The 18139-nt window shown below is 46.5% G+C and overlaps 1 protein-coding gene across 2 annotated transcripts in view; it reads right to left on the bottom strand.

The window, feature by feature from the left end:
- The window catches only part of ANTXRL (ANTXR like), an 80462-nt gene that overhangs the window by 37996 nt on the left and 24327 nt on the right, over positions 1–18139 (bottom strand). For both annotated transcript variants that reach the window (XM_039481624.1, XM_039481625.1), the window contains exons 6-11: positions 16224–16303; positions 15771–15839; positions 15508–15588; positions 15343–15403; positions 4053–4151; positions 1498–1567 (exon numbers count right to left, since the gene is read on the bottom strand). In XM_039481624.1, coding sequence (XP_039337558.1) covers positions 1498–1567; positions 4053–4151; positions 15343–15403; positions 15508–15588; positions 15771–15839; positions 16224–16303 — 460 coding nt within the window. The remainder of the gene's footprint in view (positions 1–1497; positions 1568–4052; positions 4152–15342; positions 15404–15507; positions 15589–15770; positions 15840–16223; positions 16304–18139) is intronic.

The raw sequence follows: 18139 nt of genomic DNA, 5'->3' as shown, positions 1-18139 counted from the left end.
GAGCTCCTGAATGCAACTATTCTACACCCTACTGCACTGATTCCACACTAGTGCAAGACTTCATTTGTTACTCCTGATTTACACCACCATACATGAGAGCAGAAGAATGCCCAGAAATTCAGCCCCCTCATGCATCCCTACTGTTCCGCGTGCCCACGAATAGCAGGAAGTTGTGTGCGGTGATGGAAATGTGCCCCAGGCGATTATGGTAGGATTGATGTGGAAGCCGTAGCTTTCAAACCCAATGTGACAAAGTGGGAATTTTTTTGGAATATTTCTATGAAGAATATGTGTGCCTCAGTTTCTCCTATATGCGGCATTGCTACCTAGTAGGTGAAAAGGGCATGTTTGCTCTCAGATCAGGCTAAGACACAGGTAGGAATGGGACCTAGCTGTCTGTAGCCTCACGTCCCATCTCAATGGAGCTCTTGAGAAGACGATGGCAAAGCCAATTGCCTGGGCATGGACACCTAGCAACCAAGGGCCCAGAGAGATATGGACTGCCCTGCCTCTCAGCAGGGAGGCCCAAGCTGCCTCTCCTCAGGCCAGGAACAAAGGACTGGGGGGGAGCGGAGAATGAGGTGGACATTAAGCGTTGGCTGCAAGGGCACACATGTCCGACAGATGGGGAGACAGAGCTTGAACAGTGGGGTTCACTGCAGCTTGGCTGGGCTCTGGACTGTGCTTTAACCTTCATTCCTCTGGGCCAACCAAGGCCTTCCTATGTGCGTTCCAGCTGACTAATAAACCTGGCAGTGTGACAACGCTGTGTCCCTGCAGGTGCTAGCAGAGGAGGTGCGTTGCTCCCTAAAACTGCACAAGTCTCCCTCAGGGGTCTGTCCCAGTGGGACTCGCTGAGTTCCCAGTGTGAAGCAGGAGTGCTGAAGGTCCACAGGTCCCATCTAAGGAGGTGGTGAAGCCACGTGGCTTACCCTGGGGGAAGAGTGAGACCCCCTAGAGTCTGGCACGCTGCAGGACTCCTCCCAGTGAATGTTCCAAAGCTGGGGCCGCAGCACCGGCCCTGTGGATCTGTGACACCCGATATGTTGTTTTCAACTCTCTTTTTACCAGCAGACCCAGATGCAATGCTCTGCCCATGTGTTTGATCCCTGTCCCTCCTGCACGATGCACTGCAGGGCCCAGCTCCTCAAGGAGGCATCACAACGACCCAGTGCACTGGCAAGTTATGGAATATAGACCAGAGGGGCAGGCTGCAGCCCCTACCACCACCACTTCAAATGGCGGCAGGGCTATGAGGGGACCCATGCTGAAGTGTGCCCAAGGTCCCGTGCTGCCTGAGCCCAGCCTGGAATGGAGCCATGCTGACATACCCGAGGGGAGGGTCTGGTCCATCAGGATGGTGCTGAACCTGCCAATGAACATCTGAAAAGCCTCACACGCCTGAGCTCCTTGCTTAGTCCTTTTTAGGCAAAACACCTGCTGATCCCACAGCCAACGCCCCCGCTCCTTCAGCCCAGGCTGGAGAGCTGTACTTACTGTCCAATGTCTTCTATTACTGGTGCAGGGCAAAGTAAATAGGTGTCTTGCACAATAGTCGGTTTTTCATCTAAAAGGAAACAAGACAGACTGTAACGTATGGAAAGGGCGGTGTCTTCTGAATGGGCTCAACCCGGAGGAGTGCTGGTGACGTCAAGGAGAACGGCAGGTGCAGGATCAGGCTCAGTGTGGACATGGCTCAGAGAAGGTCCTTGTCTTTAGGGGCTTTACTTGTCATTCCAAATCACAGCTGTGACATCCATCGGTGACATCGCCCAGCTCAAAACATTCAAAGGGCACCCTCAGGATGGGTTACCTAAATGTTTGGCTTAGTATTGTACATCTTGGACGCAGTGTTGTAGTTGGGTTGGTCCCAGGATATTAGAGGGACAAAGTGGGTGAGGTCACATCTTTTACTGGGCAATCTCTTGACTGTTTCTCTCACCAACAGAAGTTGGTCCAATAAAAGATGTGACCTCACCCCCCTTGTCACTCTATTGAGCATCTTGTCTGCTTGCAAAGTCCATCTGACTGCCCCTCCAATCAAATCCTCTTATTTTCTATCCCAGTACCACTCTGAGGAGTCCCATGCTGTCATGGAAAAGTCTCCAGCCACGGCCCTACAGTGACCACCCAGTGGGCGTGTGCAATGGCAGATGCAGCAGAGTAAGGGTACCAGTTCCATCTTTTGGTGGCTCTGTGTCTGGAGCCCCCACTCCACATGCAAAGGATACCCGTGATGGGGCCAGCTCTGCCCCCTCGGCACTGATTGGTGAGAGGAGGCCAGAGGAGAGCAGCTGTCCTCTCCTCCTTTGCAGCTGATTAGAGATCTGGCACTCCCTGCAGTTCCCCATCAGAGGGTGGGAGGGCCACTCCACGGTGGGTCGGTCAGCCAGCCCAAGTGAAGACAGATTATTGGCTACAGGCCACCTGGTCTGCTGTGCACCAGCTGGCTTATGGATACCCTGGAAGAGGGCCTGCTGGGCTGGGCGGAGCCTGCAAAAGGTGGTCTGGTACTGCTGTCTGCAAATGCACAGCAGGTCCAGACACAGCCTGAGCTCAGAACTAGGAGAGGGGCCCAGGGAGCAGCTGAGGTGCATGGCCAGAGAGACCCAGGGGAACTAGGCTTGGCTAAAAAGCATCTCAACCACTGGCCCCAGGGGAGCTCCCACACGGTGTGATTTTAGGGTTAGCATGGGGTGCCAGCCTATGCCAATCCTGGAGGCCAAATTCTGTCCACAGGGGAGGAGGAACCCCAGCAGCAGCAGCTGTGTGAGTTTCCCCACACAGTCCCTTGGCCAGCGTGCAACATCCTACTCATCTGGGGCTGAGAGAGGAGCAGCTTGTTCTCCATAGTCCATGCGCTCCTTGGCCCTCCCTGCTCAGTCTTCCAAGGGGGAAATAATGTTGCTGAGTTTTAGGGCCAAGCTGACTGCAGAGGAAGAGCCAGACCCCAAGCTGGGATAAATCAGTACGGCTGTACATCAATTAACACTAACGGAGGGCCTGGCCCAAGGGAAGCCCAGCAGTGAAGGGATGCAGAGGTAGTGTGCTTTTCTTTACGCATACTTCAGCACCAGCTCTGCCGGGATCAAATACAAACAGGTGTGGTGCTTCATGAATAGGGGGAATGGTCAGAAAGCCCGAGAGATGTTGACGTCTGGCTATCTGCACCACCTGGAACCCCACAAGAAACAGACTGCCTCAGGCCCAGGGCACCTGAAAGTGGACTGGGATGGAGACCACCAGTTTCCTGAACCGCCGCTTCCAGGCACGCAGCCAGAAGATGAAAAGAAGCAGCAATCCATGTGTTTTTTCTTGCTGGAGAAAGGCAGCCACCTGATTGACAGCCACAGAGTATAAAAGTCCCTACTGGGTTCAGCCAATAATGATGGCATGAGCAGAAGTGGGCAAACTCCCCCACTCATGTGCATCACTCACGATGGACCCAGGCAACTTCTAGATGTGGTGGGGAGGGGGCATCTCTTTGGCCCATTCAAGCCTTAACTTGTGTGCCAAGACTGCCTGCAAGGGGCTCAATTTAGCACAGTTGTGCTGGGTTTTGTGTTATGATTCTTTAGACCAACTCATTTCACTGAGCGACTGAACAGGCCTCCAATGGCACCAGCCCTTGGTCACTCCTCCTGAGCCAGTGAAACTGACATGTGTCTGAGCACAGCATCCCAGGATCAGGACAGCATCCGTCTGTGTTATTAACGGACACGAGAGTGGAGGGCAATTTCACGTCTCCCCGCCTTCCCCCCTGCCCCAGTACCAGACGGGCTGTATCTGAGTGGACAGCAAGTCAAACCATCTCCACTGTTGCAGTGAGGATGAAAGACCCAGTGCAAAGCCTGGTCACTACCTTCAGAGTATGACTTAAATGATTCCCAGGTCTTGGGATTGCACAGGGATGAATTTGACCCCTAGGATGGGACTAGGGCCCTAAAGAACGCCCACCAAAGTCCATGCAAAGACTCGCATTGACTCTGAGAGGAGCTGGGTCAGGATCCTCGTGCAACTTACGGCATAAAATCGCCAACCCATCAACTTACTGATTGTTATGGTGTCATTGATCTTGAAGCTGCAGAGAACTTGATCGATGTTTCTTGCGTGATAAAAGCCATTTCCTCTTACCACAACTTGAAAGGATTCTGCAATGGTAAATAGAACGAATGATGACAAATGACTGACCTTTTCCCCCTCCCCTCTCAAAGACTGTGTTTCAGTCTAATCCCAGTGGGATCTGAAGTAGGACATGACAGCAGCTGATTCTTGCTCTGTCTGAATCAAATGATTAACTCTGACCCTGCTGTTATAAACAACTACACTACTCCGCAGTAATAGCCCAAAGCACTGTAGGGTCGCTAGTGCAAACTAGTGGTTTATGGACCATTGTTGTAGAATAGTGGAAGACTTTTTTTAGTCCCCTAAAGGATATTTACTTGTAATGTTCACAACAGTGTCATGTTTTGCCTCCTGTGAATTCATTTCCTCAGGGTTTGTTCCTCCCCAATATTTCAAGATCAAAATCATATGTCAGTCCAAACACAGGCCCAGATCCTCAGTTGGGGTCAGTTGCTACAGCTCCATTGAAATCAACAGAGCTACCCAGATTTACACCAGCTGGGAAGCCAGCCTATAATATATTCATCCAAAGTGTGGGCTTTGCATCCAGATCCTTATTAGCTAAGCACCGACAAAGCCTGAACCCCATTTACACTGAGGCCCCTGTATGCTGCTGGAGTGGTGTGAAGTGGTCTTGGTGTACATAAGAGTCAGGGCCGGTGCATGTGACCTTGTACAAGACAAGATCCAAGGAGCTGACAGTCTAAGCCAGGGGATGCTAATTGGACTCAGAATGCCTGGGAGACCTGGAGGATAGTTCTGTCCCACAGCAGAGGAGGGCTGAGTATTTCATTTAGTGGTTGGATGTATATAACTTGTTTCCTTTTCACGGCAGGTGGTGGCCATGGGCCATTAGATCCTCCTGAGTCAGGGAAGATGGAGGCTCCTCACCTAGTTAATCTTTCTAAGTGTCATGACTCACGGGCCTCAAACCTGGGGCCAGAGGAGCAGCCATGCGTCAACCCTCCACTTGGCAGCCTCCTGACCCAGGACACATGAAGCCCAGCTCCAGTTTGAGGCTCCACCTTTGACGTCCTGTTAGCAAAATCCCAGAGCAGCCGATTGGCCTGTCGGCCCTACTTAAGCCAGCAAAAGGAAGCTGTCCAAACACCTGGGATTCACCCTGCTCTGGACTATGTACCTGGTGCCTCCTGCTTCTGCTCCCTCAGCTTGGTTTCCAGGCATCCTGACCTGGCTTAGCTCCTGACCTCTGACTTGTGGTTCTGATCTCTGGTTTGCCTCCTGCCTCTGACCCCTGATATCCTGACCCAGCTGACTCTTGATTGCTAACAGTGGACTCTGTCAACTAGGACTACAACCAGGACAGAGGGTCCTTCTACAGGATCTCAGTGCTATGCAGTGGAGTTTACCCTGTGAGGCCAGAGGGTGATCTTTAAAGGGCCAGGACTCTAGCAGGCCAGTCCCAGGTACCAAGACCAACTGTTTGGCATTTAGTGACTTTTAAAAATGTGGCTGTGCCACATACCTAGACAAAAGGTGCTGAGATAACATCACGGGTCTGTTTCGGATCGCACTAGTCCTGGTTTCCTCCCGAGTGACTTCACTTTGGTTGACACCCATGTGAATGAGGGAGGCACCAGGCCCTACTTGTGACAATCCAGGGCACAATGCTCCTCCCAGACCCACATGAGAGATCTCCTCGCCAGTACGCTTCTATCCCAGCAGCAGCTCCATTCCCAGAGAGATGGCAGAATGGAGACTCCCCAGCCCCCCCCTCCCCCCAACACAGATTAGAGAGAAGAGTTTTGACTTGGTACAAACCCTGGTGAAATATGACATAAGAACATAAGAATGGCCATAATGGCTCAGACCAAAGGTCCATCTAGCCCAGTATCCTGTCTACCGACAGTGGCCAATGCCAAGCGCCCCAGAGGGAGTGAACCTAACAGGTAATGATCAAGTGGTTTCTCTCCTGCCATCCATCTCCACCCTCTGACAAACAGAGGCTAGGGACACCATTCCTTACCCATCCTGGCTAATAGCCATTAACGGACTTAGCCTCCATGAATTTATCCAGTTTTCTTTTAAACGCGGTTATAGTCTTAGCTTTCACAACCTCCTCAGGCAAGGAGTTCCACAAGTTGACTGTGCACTTTGTGAAGAAGAACTTCTTTTTATTTGTTTTAAACCTGCTGCCTATTAGTTTCATTTGGTGGACCCTAGTTCTTGTATTGTGGGAACAAGTACATAACTTTTCCTTATTTACTTTCTCCACATCACTCATGATTTTATATACCTGTATCATATCCCCCCTTAGCCTCCTTTTTTCAAAGCTGAAAAGTCCTAGCTTCTTTAATCTCTCCTCATATGGACCCGTTCCAAACCCCTAATCGTTTTAGTTGCTCTTCTCTGAACCTTTTCTAACCTATGACCTTTCTAGTCACACAAGGGCCAACCTGTGCGAGCATCGTGGGAGTTACTAATAGATTGGCAGCTGCCATTTTCCTTCATACACTCTCTCACCCTGTCCCCAGCAGAAACAAATGGTGGTCCAGGAAAAGGCCAACCACATGAGACGTACTCCAGCTGTCTGCTGGTCAGAGCGCTAGCACACGCTAAAGCTGCCCTGGAGCTGCTGCTCTGGTTTGTGCAGCTTCTGTTGTGAAAGGGGAATAAAACAACCTGTGATATTTTTCCTTCATAAGTAACTGTTTACTAGGGACTGCTATTAGCCAAGACGAGCAGGGATGGTGTCCCTAACCTCTGTTTGCCAGAGGCTGGGAGTGGGCTGCAGGGGATGGATCATTTGATGATTACCTGTTCTGTTCATTCCCACTGGGACACCTGGCATTGGCCGCTGTCAGAAAACAGGATACTGGGCTAGATCAGGGGTCGGCAACTTTTCAGAAGTGGTGTGCTGAGTCTACATTTATTCACTCTAATTTAAGGTTTCGCGTGCCAGTAATACATGTTAACGTTTTTAGAAGGTCTCTTTCTATAAGTCTATAATATATAACTAAACTATTGTTGTATGTAAAGTAAATAAGGTTTTTAAAATGTTTAAGAAGCTTCATTTAAAATTAAAATGCAGAGCCCCCCGGACCGGTGGCCAGGACCCAGGCAATGTGAGTGCCACTGAAAATCAGCTCGCGTGCTGCCTTCGGCACACGTGCCATAGGTTGCCTACCCCTGGGCTAGATAGACCTTTGGTCTGACCCAGTATGGCCATTCTTAGGAGTATGGAAACTGACTTTGGAGCTAAAATCCCAAACTTGTCACCAAAGATTCTTCCTGCAGCTAAACTCTGAGGCAGGGTACGCCAGGGGAAAGAGAATTAGCCAAAATGCGGATTTTTTTTTTAAATGGAGTCAAGCAGTTTAGACCTAAAACACAGGGGATTATTTTATATTTTTTTAAAGAAGTTTTTACAAGACCTAGTGAGTGCAGTTCACTTTTCCTGCATGAAACTCAAGGAATTGGGCTTTATGCAGGTGATGTGCAGGAGGGAAGGTCTTGGTAACCATGGGAACCATTTACCCAGGGATCTGGCAGATTCTCCATCACTTGAAGTTTTTACATTAAGATGAGATGTTTCTTTCTAAAAAAATATGCTCTAGCTCAATCACCAAGATATGGCATCTATGACTCGATGAATATGGGCTTGGGGCAGGAATCACTGGGTGAAATTCCCTGGCCTGTATTATCTTCTGGATTTAAAATCTGTGAGATTCAAGGGGTGCAATGCAACTCCCAGAGAAGGAGCAGTGTTGTAGTGCAACTCCCTGTGCCATTAGCATAGGGTGTTAGGGACCCTCGATCCTTTTAATTGTGGAATCCATAGCTCCTTCAGTGGCCCACCCCTGGCATTGCCCTCCACACTAGCTGAAGTGGTGTGCACTCAAACATTCCCTTGCAGGGCTGAGAAACCCAGCAGGGTAACATGGTGCTACTGCCTGCGAGCCAGGACATGAAACCAACAAGGATGGCTTCAGTGTCTGAGCTGCAATCAGCTTCCATGGTGAAAAAATGTACCAGTTTGCTACAATTTCTTTCAGAGCCACAGCCTCAGCTAGTGTAAATCAGCATCGCTCCACTGACTTAATTGGAGTGATGCTGGTTTACCATAGCTGAGGTTCTTCCCCAATGGTTGCAAATGGGTGATTTTGGGTTTCCTGTGACACATCCGGCACAGGTCATTGCTAGAGGCAGAAGCCCAGTGCTAAGACCCAATATGGCAAATACTCCTCATCCATAGAACAAAAAAGTGAAAGGCCCCAATGCCACACTATACTCCCCTGCCCGTGTAGCAGGTTGGCATGGGCATCAACCTGGATGAGACAGGAATTACGCTTTTACTAGTCTATGGTCCTGCTGGAATTGCAATGGCTGGAGATCTGAGGAGCCATCAGTTGTGACAGGGAAGACACAATGCGCAGGGGCTATGGATCGGATACAACCACAGCCAAACAGACATGGATGAGACAGTTCCCTCGAGTCTCCAACCAATCCCATTGCGACACCATGGTTTGCCCTTCACTCCTACGCACCGAACAGAGGTGAAGTCTGACCCAGGAGCTCCAATCCCCAACCCATCACGAGCTCATCTCCCTCTCAGGTACACTCCTTGGGGGCAGCAGTACCATGCCACGATAGCCAAGCATGGCCCAGGGAGTGTCACGGTCGGGGGTGAGGATGGAATCTGCCTGCCAGGCTCTGGGTGCTCCATAGCCTCTAGGGTAGAATTCAATTGACATCAGTGGGCCTGATTCTCCTGTGACACTGGCATAAATCAGGGCTAAATCCATGGGACCCAATAGTCACCCTGGGGCAGAACAGTGTAAATGAGATGCGAATCAGGCTGACTGACTTCAGTGGAGTTGTACTTGATTTACACCAGTCTGAGTGAGATCAGAATCAGGCCCAAGATATCTTTGTTTGACACATTTAATAATGGATTAAACAATTTCCTCAGGACATTTATCTCAGCAACTGCAAACCAGCGCACATGCTCCAAGCCATTCTCCTTATTCAGCCCAGACTCACAGGGCCTCATCCTGATTCTGCTCTCACTTGCCCTGGAGTAAATCAAGAGTGACGCCTCTGAAGTTAATGAAGTGACCCCAGCGCAAACAAGAGCAGGATCAGGCCTTCTTGTCCTCAGTTAAGGCTATGCAACATGTCCAGGGGCGGCTCCAGGCACCAGCACAGCAAGCACGTGCCTAGGGCGGCAAGCCGTGGGGGGTGGCCTGCCGGTCGCCGTGAGGGCAACAGTCAGGCTGCCTTCAGTGGCATGCCTGCGGGAGGTCCGCCAGTCCCGTGGCTTCGGTGGCAATTCAGCGGCGGGTACACTGAAGGCGCAGGACCAGCGGACCTCCTGCAGGCATGCCACCGAATCCGCGTTACCAGCAGATCTCCCACAGGCGTGCCGCCAAAAGCCACCTGACTGCTGTGCTTGGGGTGGCAAAATACATAGAGCCACCCCTGAATGTGGCAATGGGGCTCCGGTGTCTCATATAAAATATATTTCAAATGTAGTATCGTTCAAAGTTCTTAAGAACTACAGATGCAAATGGTCCTCAGCTAGGGCAGCAAGTTAACCTTTTGGTTGCAGGGCTAAGGCCCAAAGAGATGCTTCGTTATGGACATATATGGTATCCTGTGCTTACTTCCAGGTTCCAGCTGGATCTGCAAAGGCAGTGGCTCAGGTGACTGCTAGGAATTGTGTGGATCAGAACTCCATGATCTAAAATTGCATGCTAGGAGAGGACACTAGTTTTCTGCTCTGGTGTTCTACAGAGACAATGCAAGATTTAGGGGAATGTGAAGAGCTGGAAAGAGATTTTGGAGAGAAAAAGGCGCTCCTGTAATGAACAGCCCATCCGCAAAAGCAGAGCTGCACACGGGAAATACCTGCAGTAGCCCATATTCTACCATCAGTTACTCACTTTCTGCTCCCAGCAAAGTCATTCAAGGCAAAGTTTTCAAAGGTATCTAAGTGTCTTAGGAGCCCAAATCCCATTCAAAGTCAATGGGACAGGCCCCTAAGTCACTTAGGCACCTTTGAAAATTGTACTCTAAGGCCCCAATTTAAGCATATGCTTAAACCCATCCCACTCAGCAAAGCACTTAGAGAGAGGATTTCCAGAGTGTCTACAGGATTTAGATGCAGAAGTCCAATGAGATGGATGCACCTAAATCACTTTGGCACATTGGAAAACCTCCCCCGTAAATACATGCTGAAGTTTAAACCGGTGCTTCAGACAATGGGGCTCAAGCACGTGTCTAAAGTTAAGCATGTGCTTTGGTGCTTTACTGCAGAAGGATGGTTTGAATCAAGGAGTTGAATGCACAGAACTGGGCCTATTTATTATGTCATGATTCGCATCAGCAACCAATGCTCCTTAAAATAAATTAGTTGAATTTGGCCCTCAGTCTGCCCTATCTGTTACTGCAGGTTTATACTGGGGTAACTCCAGTGATGATAATCGAGTTACTCCCAGCCTAATTCATACTGTGCACCAGTTTACACTGATGTAAACCAATTTACTTCATTGCAGTTATTCTTGATCAGAATCAGAACCTTCTCCTTGACACCAAGGTAACTGACAGCAGCGTGAATGTGAACGTGGGTTACATTCCCCTCTCGGCGCACGGCATTCTCTAGGGGCAGCTGTACATGTATATCTTTGCGTACCAAGTCTTGCACTCTGACGTTTCTTCACCCGCTAACTCCAAAACGATCTCGCCATCTGGGCAAGATTATATTTTTGTTGTCCGTACAAAAAAGCAACACGTTAAAATGAAACAGCTGTTTGCTTTTCTGAAGGAACAGGCTTTCAAATACAGCAGCCACAAAGGTGTACTTACTATTAATGTCAGTGGGTTTTTTTTAAAAACACCATCGGTGTGAATACAGAGGACTCTAACTGCAAAATGTTCACAGTAACGGCCTCATCTGGAAGTTTAATCTTGTCAAGGCAGTTTATCCGTCCTGCCCTTCCTCTCACTGTCACTGCAACTTTGCACAGATGCTTGCTAAAGCAGCCCAGAGCCCCCATAATAACCTGTCCACACGAGCACAAGGGACCAATATAGTTTCAGTAACAGTCTTGCATGGAAATGGAAACAGTCAAGGCTGGATTGTGTGGTTGCTATTGAGCAGTCCCCCCGTCAGATGCTATGGAGCATTAATATATTCAGGCTGATGGCCTGTTGAAATGGCTAATTCTATTTAATTTTGGGCCCTGGCTCTGGCTGCGTCCTTTTCTTTCTTAGTTACTGTCAGATTCTAGATTGTAGCTTTTGACAAGACAGCGAAGGGAAAAAGGTCAGCAGTGAAATAACTGGGCAGCGCTAGCAGCGAGATGGTGGGTTGAAGCTGGTGCGCGGTGGCTGTGCTGTCGGCTCCGCTTCTCTGACTCTGATGAGGAGCTGACTGCTTGCATCCACACCTGGGAGTTGACGGGGCCAGTAGGATGCCACATCCAGCAAAACCTTTCAATCACATCTGTGTACCGAGAGCCTAATCAAAGCAATGATGCTGTCAAACAGCAGATCCCGCACCTTCAATTCCACACTGATCGCCTGTTTACAGGCTGCATGTCTTGGTCACTTTCAATCAGTGGGAACAGAAAGACCTAAGTACGTTTCCCCACATAAGGAACTATAAATTTGCAGGGTCAAAAAGCATTAAGCATCAGAGAGCTGTCATAACCCAGCTAGATCAATTTGTAAATGGATGTACCAGCCAGCTCCATCTCAGACATACCACCCCCAGACTGGAACTAGTCAGAATTGAGCTAACGCCACATAGAAGTCATTTCCTTAGCAATTTATTAAGCCTCTGGCAACTCAAAAGTGAAGCTGAGATCATTGCTAAATAGTAAATACACATATAATGGTAATTATTATTCATAATGAACCAGCCAAAACCTGCTGCGGTCCCTATTCAAGCAAAAGTCCCATTGACTTAGTAACACAGAATCTGGCATTATAGAATAAAGATTAAAATTGTCACTAAGAATTATTAATAAGCCCCCAATTAACCACTACGCCCCCGACTTTGGTGAATTTCATGCAAAATGCATGGCTGGCTCCAGGATGTGCATATTTCAGAGCCAAAAGCAAACAAGCTTCACTGTTGGTTTAAGGAAACTTCCAAAAGATCTAGAGTTAGGAATTAATATGTACACAGCTGTGTGTGTGTGTGTGTGTGTGTGTGTGTGTGTGTGTGTGTGTGTGTGTGTGTGTGTGTGTCTATATATCTGACTGACTGTACTATATCTCTGTGTGAGTGTGTGTGTGTGTGTGTATAAATGAGTTAGACTTTAACAAAGATGAAGTAATAAACTGTATAAATTACACTGCATTTAAACTAAATAACAACTGTATATTGTTGTCCAGAGATACTGATGTAAGTAAGGATGTGCCACTTTATCAAGGTTTTTGGATCCTCCAAATATTTATTAATAGGCACAGAGCTCATACAGAACCACGAGCAGTGCCCCCCACTTCAGTGAAACGACTCTCCAGCACTGTGCAAATAACTGATTGTTTTGCTGACAATTTTAAAAAGTGTTTCGGGCTGACTCAAAAACAACATTTTTCAAAATGTTCAGAAAATCAAAAAGTTTAAAAAAAATCATTTTGGCTCTAATTAAACGTTTTGCTCATCTCGAAAGTCACATATATATTTCAGTTCATCTTTTAATCTATTTCCATCAGCAAAAAGGGGAAAGTTTTAGAACTAATAAACCAGGAAGGAGAGCTGGGAGAATTTTTTCTTGAAATATGGCTTTAAAAAAGAGAGAGAGAGAGAGAGAGAAAACTCATTCAAGAAAAAATATCAACTTTGCAAAATCTTTCATTTTTCATGAAATTTTCAAAACTTTTATCAAAATGTATAAAAGCATGTTATTGAAATGGTTACTGAAATTTTTCATTTGACAAAAAACTGGTTATCTGATTTGTTTGCTTGCTGAAAACCTTTTCCATACATTTATATTGAAAATATTTGCAAAATAAATAAAACAAAAAATGGGTCCATTTCAAACCCTTATGAATTGAAAACAGTTTTGAAATTTTGTGATTTTTCACCAAGTTGTTTCCCTGTTCTTTAACCAGCTCTACTAGGACTTTTTTTTTAATCAGTAAGCTTCCATTTTTAATAATTCATGGATAATGTCTTGTGGCAAATATCTTCTCCGCCTTTTCTCCTTTGGGAATATTCAGAAGACAGTAGAAATGCCAGAGGATGTTTTAAAATGAAATACATAATGCAGTATCCTCCAGCAATCCACATGTGGGAATGAAGATTGAACAAAAATTTCTCTTCTCTGCAATATTTACTAGATTTTCCTCAAATTACATCTTTGGTCTAGCTTTCATGCACCATTGCTATTTTGAATGTGCTCATTTTTGTAATGTATAAGCAAATGAATGGAAGACAGTAGCATAAGCTCTAAATAACCATGCTGTAAATTATACCTTACAGCAAGCTTATGGTGTCATTATTACTCTGCTGCAATAGTCTTCTAAACAGACAAAAACACAGCAAATGAATTGCTAACACAAACCAGAAGGGTTACATATTCAATATACTAAACACGAAAGGCATGTCATTAGCACCAGCTCCCCTGGGGATACTTTGCATTTACCAAATACACTAGCAGTTTTTTCATTATGAATATGGAAAATGCTAACACTTTACAAACCACCAGGTATCTTGGTCTATGCAGTTCATTATTTCTGTTTCAGTAAAGCTCCGATCACCTTTCCTTAAACCTGAAACATCCATGTGCGTTTTATAAAATCATTGCTTTGACTGCTTGCAGTTTCAAATAAAGCCAAACACGCTAATATTTCCTGAAAATTGTGACACAGGTTGCAATCTATTGGTACAGTACATGGGTATTTTGTTCAGAAAATAAGCAGCAGTTGGTATTCTTCAGATAAAAGGCAAGATATGAGGTGTTTTCATTATTATTTTCATTATTATCAGAGCTGGTCACCATTTTTTGAATTTTGAAATTTTGACAATATTTCAATATGCTGGGAAAAGATCAGGAAAAATGTAAACAAAATTGCCATTAAATCTCCCTATGTTAATTGACCAGTTATACTGCTGGTCAAAAAATTCTGAATTTGAAAAAATAATGAATTAAGAAAATTTTGGAAAATGGTTCACAATCCTTTGACCTTCGTAACCAGCTTAATACATTCTGGAGTCCTTAGCCAGATGTAACACCTACTGATTTCAAGGGAGATTTTTCCTGAGTAACGACTATAGGATTTAAGCCACACGATACTATCATTTCATGCAAAGTACTTTCCAAAATCTTTTTATGATTGTAACACTTGAGCATGCCCTCTTTCTGCAAACCCTTCCTCGTGTAAATATCAGCCCCTGACGCATACAAAATCATATCACCTTGTGCTTTACTCATGCTTCATTTTCAAGCTAAGCAAGGCTGTGGATGGGAGGCAACCAGAACTGGGCTAGCAGGAACAAGCAGCCTGAAAACAACTCAGCTAGTACAGTGATGGGTGTGGCTTCTAAGCCTAGACAGAGCAATCTTTACTCATTTGAGTAGTCCAATGTAAGTCACTAGGATTGATCACGTGAGTAAAGATTGCTTATGTATATGAGGGCTATAAGAGCAGATCCTAATATTGTAATAAATGGCTGAAATTTTCAAAGTTGGCTCAGGGATATAGGAATCTAGGTCCCAAAATGACGTACCCACCCGGAAGCCTAAATCCCTTTGCCTTTCTCTTAGAATTCGGTTCCTAAGGACCAGATCTTCAAAACTATATAGGTGCCTAAAGATACAAACAGGTATCTAGTGGGGTTTTCAAAAGCACCTATGCAGGTGGGATGCCAATGGGAGTAAAGAGCCTAAAACCCTTTGAGGATCTGTGCCTAGGTGCCTCTCTGTAGACACCTTTGAAAATCTGGCCATGAGTCACTTTGGAAAATGGGACTTAGCCTCCTAAGTCACTTGGATGCTTTTGAAAAAACAACCCCAATTCCTGCTAATTTCAGTTCCCTTTGGTGCCTTTGAAAAGCTGAGCCTCTCTCTACGGTAGCTTCCTTCTTGAGCTGAGCACAGACTCACTGGGCCTTATCTAAAGCCCAGTGGGAGACTTTCCATTGACTTCCATGGGTTTTGGATCTGCTTTTTGTAGGGAGCTATCAGACATTTTTTGTAATTCCACTCTCCTTTGCTCTATCATTTGATTTCAATATAAGCTCACCTCCTGCACAGACACTGGATGGTTCAGCTGCTAGGATCTCAATACAGGATTTCTTCAGAATCTAAGAGATGAAGATAATGGGATTTTTGATCATTGGTGTTCTTTTGCCACTTAACAAATGTGGGAAAGGGCGCGTTTCTCTCTCTTTCGCAGTATCCCACTTACCGAATCAATAGTGCCTCTTAGGGCATAAAAGCCGCCCGTTACCGGGAAAACATGATCAATGCTGTCAGCAATTGTAGACAGCTGCAAAGAAAGACCATCATAAATGCACAAGGCAAACAAAATTGCAGCGTCTAAAACTGAGCCTATTTGCTGACAGGCAGAGCTCTGACAGGTATGGATTTATTTACTGGTAATTAAGTAAATGACCTCATCTGATGCTGTTAATGGGTGGGGAGAACAAAAAAAAAAAGTCCCCAAATTACCTGAGTTTCATTAAAGTCTTTCACTCCAACACAATAAACGATAGCTCCGAGGCTTCTGGCTCTGTCGGCCTACATGAAAGACATCATTACATGCAAAGTCAGGTACACTGGAACCAAGAGCAGATGCTCACAAGTTTGACACGAACCACTTAGTGTACGTCTACACTGCAATTAAAAACCCGCTGCTGTCCCGTTCCAGCTGACTTGGGCTCGGGCGAAGGGCTGTTTAATTGCAGTGGAGATGTTCAGGCTCAGGCTGGAGCCCAGTTTCTAGGACCCTGCAAGGTGGGAGGGTCCCACAGCTGAAGATGCAGCCTGAGCCCAAATGTCTATGCCACAGTTAAATAGCCCCAGGAACACAAGGCCAGGCCAGCTGGTATGGGCCAGCCATGGGTGTCTAATTGCACTGTAGACATACCCTTAGCTACTTGGGTAAACTCGATGAGGACTTACTTCTTTTTCTGCATAATAAAACTGAACCTCTTGCAACTCCCCATCTGTCAGAGCAATAATCACACTAGCTGTCCGGAGTCCTGCAGGGGCAAGAGTGAAAATGGCTGGGGTTAGGTATGAATGATACAGAAGCTTTGGCAATGGATAAATAAGCTTAGGCAATGCATCCTTCTTTGCTGACAAATGAATACAGAGCTCTAAGGCTCAGCTGATCTAAAATGACCACAATGGAGTTATGACAATCTATACCAGCTGAAGATCTGACCCAGAACAGCGTGTTATGAGCCAAATCCTACTCGTCTTCATCACACAAGCAGCACCAGGGAATCAGTGCGAGTCAGGAGAGTACTGCTCCAGCAGCATCCATGCACAGACCTCCCTGGAGCCTGCTGCCTCATGTCAGTCCTCTTTCCTGCTTGGATCCCACTGAGGATCCTGCAGTGAACCTTGTGGTGGGGTGAGGCCAGAGGGAGAAGGGAGGGGGGAATCGCCCCTTGACAAGCATTTCTGAGTGTGGCCATTGCAGAGAAAGGCAGCAGGGGTCTGTGGGTTCAGGGGGTTCATTCATTGAAGGGGATGCCAATTCCTGCGCCATGACAGAGTAAGCTGGGGTGATCTCCCTAACGCATCCTGCCATCCCAACGCCCCCTCTTGCTCCCCTCTGACCTGCAGTTCTCCCCAACCAGGTGAGTATAGTGAGCAGGATTGGTGTGAGAACTCCTGAATTCCTTGTGCAAGAATGTTCCCTGAAGTCAGTGGGGATTCCAGGTGTGGAAAGACTGCAGGAACAGGCCACAGGGAAAAAATTCACCCATGCATAGAGCTCCAGCACATGGCTGATGCACCGCTTACATCCCACCTAAATCTTCAAAATAGGCCTTAAGGGTTGTGCCGGCTTTATTCCAGGCAAGTTTTAGCCACAGCGAGTAGCCCAGTATACAGCAGAGCAATAAACAGCCAAATATAGCGCTCTAGCAAAATTATTCCCAACTAGTACGTAAATTGTGGCTCAGTCAATTACACACATCTGATGTCACTTCTTAAGTCCAGCAGTTAAAATACAACCATTTGCTTTCTGGGCAGTGGGGGAGACCAGGGATGTTGTTTTTCAAAATAATTTCTTTCCGTTTCAAATGTCTTTCCAGTATTACTGGAAATTAAAGAGCCTGATGAGTTTTGACAGGTTTCTTATGCCGTGCAGTCCTTGCCATGTCATGTCATAGGCACAAACATGAAGCCTTAAAGGTGACCTGCAGCTGGGAAAAATGGGTCTTGACCTCGCTTTTTTTTTTTTTTTTAATAGTTGAAGAAGGTTGGAAAGATCGTTGCTATTATTTTATGTTTTACATTTTTTTTTCTTCATGGTATTTTACTTTAGCTATTGTGTCGACACTTTTTTTTTCCTGGAAAACTAGTAGGTTCATTGACTGAATGAGAGGAGAGGCCATTTTTATGCAGGCTCTTCTGATCTCTGTTTTTCTAAACACCTGCTTAACTCAAATACCAGAGAAACACTTGGGAGAAGGGCACTTTTGTTAAAACCCACCACTAATTCAATTAGGAGCCTAGCGAGCCCCTAACCCATATCTCTGCATCCTCCCAGGAGACCTCCAGCAACATAGGGAAGAAAAGTCTTGACATCCCTGATATAGCCAAGGTAAAATGCAAGCAGGAAAAATACATTCTTTAAATGTTTGATTCTTTATGCACAGAATCAAAAAAGGACAAAAACATACTCCCCCACCCCCATGTTAGGTTACTTTTAAGTTCAGAAGGATGGAGAGCCTGATCCCAAGCCCAGTGAAATCAATGGGACATCTCTGACTGAATGCAATGGGTGTCAGATTGCACTCACAGCAATGCTGAAGGTCAAATGAGAGTTTGGGGTACATCAGGCAGATAGGATGGGGTGCTTC

The sequence above is a fragment of the Mauremys reevesii genome, linkage group 7, assembly GCF_016161935.1.
Source record: "Mauremys reevesii isolate NIE-2019 linkage group 7, ASM1616193v1, whole genome shotgun sequence".
Taxonomy (NCBI): Eukaryota; Metazoa; Chordata; order Testudines; family Geoemydidae; genus Mauremys; species Mauremys reevesii.
Note: the sequence above shows the minus strand (reverse complement) of the source record. Positions and strands in the feature narration are given on the sequence as shown.